Genomic DNA, 6,517 nt, shown 5'->3' with positions numbered 1-6,517 from the left:
GTAGACACCGAAAAGCTTGCGTGGATGTTCTGGGTCTATGTCACCGACTCACCAACTCAGCCACTTAACTAGTGTACCTTTTTTGGTCCACTTAGGACGTACACGTCAGCTTCTCTCCCATCTTCCCTTTCTTTTCCTTTCTCTCTCCAGAATACTATAGCCCTGGTGACGTGGACCCAGGGCATCCACGAAAGCTTTCCAACGTCCACGTCACCAAAAATCCACCGAAATCCCCAATTATCCTGCCAAAAAAATGAAATTAAAACTTGATGCTCATTTTGATACAAATTGAAAGTTAGTGCTCAAACTGATATAAGGCCAAATTTAAATACTCACTAGAAAAAATTTACCCAACCAGAAGGGCACACGGGCAATCATACGCTCGTGTACCAACGTGTGTATGATTATCAAATGAGATTTCCATAGTATGAAGACTTAGGAAGCCACACACACACACCCTACCACACGCGGTGTGGTCTCACAAGGGCAGTCACACGCCTATGTACCATAGTACGTATTGTAGCATATACTGGAGTTGAGTTACTGTGTAGAGCACTGATTTTTATGTTTAAAAGGCTGCTTGTGCAAGTTTTATGTATCTTTTTCCGCAAATTTAAGAGGGAAAAACGGCTAGGGTTTAAAGAAGAGGCCTTTGCACTCAAGGGAGCATTCTTCACCAACTTTCATGGATTCCACCATCATCATAGCTAACAAGGGACTCGGCGAAAGCTTGTTTGGAAGCGACATACCTAGCTTCGTTAAAGGGATTCTTAAAGACGTTGGGGCAACTCATCAAGACCATACGGATTCAAATAAGGTTTATTTATGAATTTATTTTCATTTATTAATTGAATTTTGTATTGCTCTATGACAAATTCGGAGGTGGGCCAAGTCGGATGATTTTTCGGCCTTTGCTCCTCTCTATTTCCATGATCCTACCTCATTTTATTTTATATTTTTTTGTTTTTTGGTCTTTATATTTTAACAAGTTCTGCCGTCTTTTGCATTTGTCTTTCACATTGGGACCTTTGTGTGGATTAAACATATGACCCCCTTCATATACTTGATTACTTAATTTTGATTTCAATTGGGTTGTTAGAAAACACTTCGTTATGTTGTTAAAATTTAAAAAAAAATATTAATTTTTTTTTTAACTTTAAAACTGAAACAAACATTTAAATATTACTCAATAGTCAATACCATAAGGAGAGGAAAAAGCCCTAGTATGACTGGGCCATACTAATTTTAATCGCCAATCACTCTTTTCATCTTCAATACGGACGAAAGTCGTCAAGCAGCGCATGTGACACCCCAACTGTAAAAAAAAAAAATCAAACATTGAAGCTAGCAAGATTCTTCTGACAAAGTGAAAAAGACAACAGTCTTCACGCAGCAGTGTTTGCACATCCATGTGACTCTGGCGACCACAACCAAAACCGACATTCACATGACACTGACAACCCCCAATATTATAACATCTAGAAAAATCTTTCCCAAATTTTCAGCTCTCAATATCCTTCGTTCCCCATAACATTAATACTTGTCATAAAATTTAAAAACAAAAACCCAAACCAGCCATTGATTCAGTGATGAGGACAAAAGGTAACAAGGTAGCTACCACCAGTGCAAGTAACAATGCTAGTAGGATCATCATAAGCGTAAGAGTAAGCACGAGGGCAAGCAGCCTTGAAGAGCTTAGAGTAAGCAGTCGGTTTACACTGCTGCGGGCTACCGAAGCTCCCAGTGCAACAATACTTGGGCGAGCCAAACGCCGAGCAAGCGCTACGGCACGCGACCACTCGGTTATCCCTCCCCGAGCGCACGGCCAACCCCGCTGGACAAACCTCATTGAGATCACTGACACAACCAGCATACCCACACTTGCCTTTACCTCTGAAGGGCGTCATCGAAATGGCGAGGTTGTAGCCGTCGACGAGGCTGACGTCGTAGAAGTCTTGGGCTCCAAGGGTGATCTCAGCGAGAGTTGCGGGAGGGACACCGCCAGCGCCGTTGCAGTAGAGGGAGCCGCCGCAGTCGCCCGTTGCACACCGGCCGCGGTTAGTGGCTGGATCGAAGAAACAGTCTTGGCGGCCCCAGATCCGGCCGGACCAGTTGGGCGGGAGGCGGATGGAGTAGGCTTGGTTGGGGAGGAGGCGAAAGCCACCTCGTGCTAGAATGGGTTTGCCTGCGCTTGGTTGGATACCTGGCCAGACTGTTTGCTTGCACTTGTTGTAGAGAGCTAGTGTGCTAGCTTGGGTTGATGCTGCATTATTGTAGAGGGAGAGGATGAGCAGTGGGAGAATGAGGCTGAGTCTGGCCTGCATTGTGGAACTAGTTTAAGACTGGCTTGAGGATGAGGGTGTTGTCTTATACGGGTGAACCGGTTTTCTTTACTGATGAAAGTCCTTGCCTACCCTTAGCAGTATGCAATTACTAATTTACCCCTAACGGAGAAACCCTGTTTCATCGATTATGTTGAGTAAAGTATGAAATTCCTAAATTATCCATTTGATTTGAATTTTTCTCAATCCAAACCTTTTTTTTTTAAAGAAATTTACTTTTCAGTCCAATACCTCAGTAATAATGCTGTTTACGATGTGACAAAGACCGCAATATCTGGAATTTTTAATTCTGAAGGTTTTTTTAATATATATTTAAAAATAATTTTATATGAAATTTATTTACTAGTGTGAGTTTTTAAATATCATCTCAAGTCTAACCATCAGCTAAGTAATATGTAGACTTTTTAAAAATAAGAAAATATTGACATTTTTCAGTGGCACCTTCTTAAAAAAATTTTTTTAACAATTTTCAAGTTATTTTTAATTTTTAAAAAGTTTTTTTCAACCACATTTATTTAGAAAAATATGTTATTATTATTATTATTATTATTATTATTATTATTACATCTTTTTCCTTTCTTTAGGCATTTTTTACAAATAATAATAGTTTTCAATATTTATTTTTGTAAAACCACAACTATTGTAAAAATTAGGATAAATTATTTATTAATTCTTATAACTTTTCAAATATCCTCCGCAGTCCCTCTGATATTTAAGGGAGTATTTGGTTGCAACGAATAGAATGGAGAGGAGTGGAAGAGTAATGACAATGAGAGGGATTACAGAAGGAATGAGAATGAAAACTATGTTTTGTTGGAAGGATTGGGGAAGTAGTTTATTGGGAATGGAAAAAGTGAAAAAATATATATATATATATTAAAATTAATATTATGCCCTTAAAAAAGAAAATATATTAAAATTACTATTGTGCCCTTTGCAAATGAATATTATATAAAGTGAAAAAAAGTAAATTAATTGTTAAAAATAAATATTTAACTTTAATAGGTCACCAAATCTCAAAAATTTTTGTTAATATCATTAATTAGCAATTAATTAACTATAATAAATAACTAATTGCATGTTTAAAGATATTTTAAATAAATAATTAAAGATATTTTGTTAATATCATTAATTAGTAAGTAATCAACTATAAAAAATAACTAATTAATTATTATAAATAAATATTTAACTTTAATTATTAGTTATTATTATTTCATTTTAATTATTAATTATTATTACAATTATCTACTTAAGTATTATATTTAATTTAATTATTATTATTATTCCTTTAATTAATGATTATTTTTAAAATTATTTATTTATTTTTAAATCAAATTATTATTTTAATTATTAAATAAATGGGTAAATTGGTCATTTCTCCCTAAAGAGTGAGGAGGGAATGGGAGGATTCCTCACTCCTCACTCACTCCCCACCCACTCTTCTCTCATTCTCATTCCTATATCTTTTGCAGTCCCTCCTTTTCAGTTTACTTCATTTTCAGTCCTTACAGCTGACTCAGTCAATTTATTTTATCTAAAAATCTATTTTTGCCCCATTTGCAAAATATACTTTCTTCTCATTAAATATATTTTTCGTTTAACATTGTATGTTTATGTGTAACCACATAAGTCTTCACTTAAAATGTTACCTTTTTGTTTAATATTTTTTTATGTTTAATATTTTTTTATGTTTAATATTTTAGTTTCCTGTTCAATATTATGTGTTCTAGATTAAAGAAGATGAGGGGCATTTTTGTCGATGTCAGCTACTTTTCTGACAAAATGACTGAAAAGTAAAACAGTCATAAAAAAAGGATTTTTTAGGAATACTCAAATACCCAAAGATAAAAAAATGGATGATATAAACAATTTCTCTAAAAATTATTATTATTATTATTATTATTATTATTATTATTATTATATGAATTGCTTTTCATCTTTTTTAAAACCTATTTGTGTTTTAAATTATTTAAAATTATTTTGTTTAGAGAGATTTCTAGACCACTACTGGTTGCTTGCGCTGCAAACTTTGTATTTTATAGAGTTTAAGTTTTTATGCAAAATAACTTTGAGATCTGATCTCTTGAAATTATTTGGAAAGTAAATTGATTTGATGATGAGCAACATGTTTTTATGGTTTAAACATCATGTATTATTACTATTTAGGAGTTTTGAATGTTGAAACCCTCTTTTGAGAAAAAAGTTTCTTTCATGCTATTTATGGTTTTCTTACACTTGTGTATACTGCTAAATGCTACTATGTTCTAATCTTTTTGTATTATGGCAAAAGCCTAGCTTTGTAGTTTTCTATCTATTATTTTGTGCATTCTTTTAGAATTGTGCTAACATACTTACTGAGTGACTTAGGTTACTCACCCTTTCCTTCCTTTCTAGGCTCTAGCAAGCAGTAGTGTGGCAACAAGGTGGAGTGTTGGGCATTCACTAGCTTTCTTTCTCCACTCATTTGCAGTATTATGCATGTTTGTTTTTTATCATGAATATTTTGTATAAGGTCATGGATCCAATAGTGTATTGGAACTATGTTTGCTTGATTTGTTTGCTTGTCTAGATTATTGAAAACTTTATTGCACTTGCGACAAGCATGTTCATTGAACTCTTTTATTAGCTTATCATATTGTTGCTTCCCTTGTGTATCTGAGTATTCTTTATTTTATTTTGTATGTTCTATTCGGTGTTGCTCATTTCAAGGATTTTGTTAGCCTTGCAGTAACTATAGGGTTGAGTGGTGTGGGAAACCCTCCTCGGGTTATCGTGGCTATAGTCACATGCCTGGCCTGCGGGTAGGGATGTGACACTATAAAAGGCACAGAGAAAGCTCGGACATTTTGATGTTGTATTTATATGTAGATGACATCATCTACATGAGCTCTTAATCTGAAATGCTGACCAAATTCAAGGAAAATATATATGATGAACATTATTGAGGTGAGTGATTTGGGTTCGATGAGTACTTCTTGGGAATAGAAGTGAACCAAAGTAATGAATTGTTGTTTGTATCTTAGCAAAAGTATGTTGAAGACTAATTAAGGAAGATTGGGATGTTGTACTGCAAACCAATTGCCACTCCCTTGAACTCAAATGAAAAGCTCCACTCAAAAGACAATTTAAGCAATTCATATACATCTCGGTAAAGAAGGATTGTGGGAAGTCTCATATACCTCACGCATACAAGACCCCAATCTAATGTTTGTAGTTGGTGTGGTCTCTCGCTTCATGCAAGCACCAACAACCCATGACTTAGCAGTTGTAAAGAGGTTCCTACATTGAGGATATGAATAAGAGGCAAGATGCTTCTGCAGCCACTGAGGGCTCTCATGAGAATTTGCCTGATGCTTGCTCCTTTATTCGGTGTAGCTTGGAGTTTGTTGGACCTCATGCTGAGACGGATAGTGCCGCTCATACGTCGGAGAAGGCTTAGGATGGGTGCATAGGCTTGACATTTTTGTTTTTTGATGGGTCTATGAGGAGGCCCATTGTTCCTCAGTGTATGGTGGGTTTGAGTGTTTTGTTTATCCACAACTAGTGGATATTTTGCTAGGTGTTATTACCCTATGGGATAACTGTTTTTTTAGCTTATAATATATGTGGTTTATCCACTTTTTTTTAAAAAAAACAAAACAAAAACTTTTAAGAGCATGAGAATATGAGCAAAAATGTCACGTTCCTCGTGGAAATGTGGTGGATTAAGCCAAGTTTGGCTAGCAACAGTGTACCTAGAGTTGAAGATGCCAATTAGAGAGAAGCTGATCATGGCCGTGGTTCGTTGTCCAAACAAGAGTGATGGAGGTATGAAGAAAATGTCTGAATGGTATTTTGGAATTCAAAATAATTTAACACTCTCAGTAAATGATGACTAAAAGGCAAATCAATTGAGAAAGAACTTATAAACATATACTAGATTGTCAAAGGAACTGTCTAAGAAGAATCCAAACTTATAAAGACCGTACCATAATTTTCTCCTAACTTTTAAAAATATAAGCATGCTAGGGATTTAAAATTTAAGAAAAAAAAATACTAAAGTACTGTCTTTATTTGTCCATGTATTTTTATAAATAAATTTAATTTATGAATTTAATAAATAAATTATTTTTTATTCTTTTATTTGTCAAAAATAAATAAACGAAGAGAATATATACTGCTCTTTAATTTGTTAT

The 6,517-nt window shown here is 34.6% G+C and overlaps 1 protein-coding gene across 1 annotated transcript; it reads right to left on the bottom strand.

Moving 5' to 3' along the window:
• Positions 1-1,316: 1,316 nt before the first annotated feature.
• LOC120281794 (thaumatin-like protein) lies at positions 1,317-2,467 on the bottom strand. Its single transcript, XM_039288485.1, has one exon. It carries the CDS (start codon positions 2,322-2,324, stop codon positions 1,584-1,586), a length of 741 nt encoding a protein of 246 aa, XP_039144419.1. The 5' UTR covers positions 2,325-2,467; the 3' UTR covers positions 1,317-1,583.
• Between the last annotated feature and the right edge of the window lie 4,050 nt (positions 2,468-6,517).

The sequence above is a fragment of the Dioscorea cayenensis genome, chromosome 18 (assembly GCF_009730915.1).
Source record: "Dioscorea cayenensis subsp. rotundata cultivar TDr96_F1 chromosome 18, TDr96_F1_v2_PseudoChromosome.rev07_lg8_w22 25.fasta, whole genome shotgun sequence".
Classification (NCBI taxonomy): domain Eukaryota; kingdom Viridiplantae; phylum Streptophyta; class Magnoliopsida; order Dioscoreales; family Dioscoreaceae; genus Dioscorea; species Dioscorea cayenensis.
The sequence above is the reverse complement of the archived record's forward strand: the minus strand, read 5'-3'. Positions and strand labels throughout refer to the sequence as shown.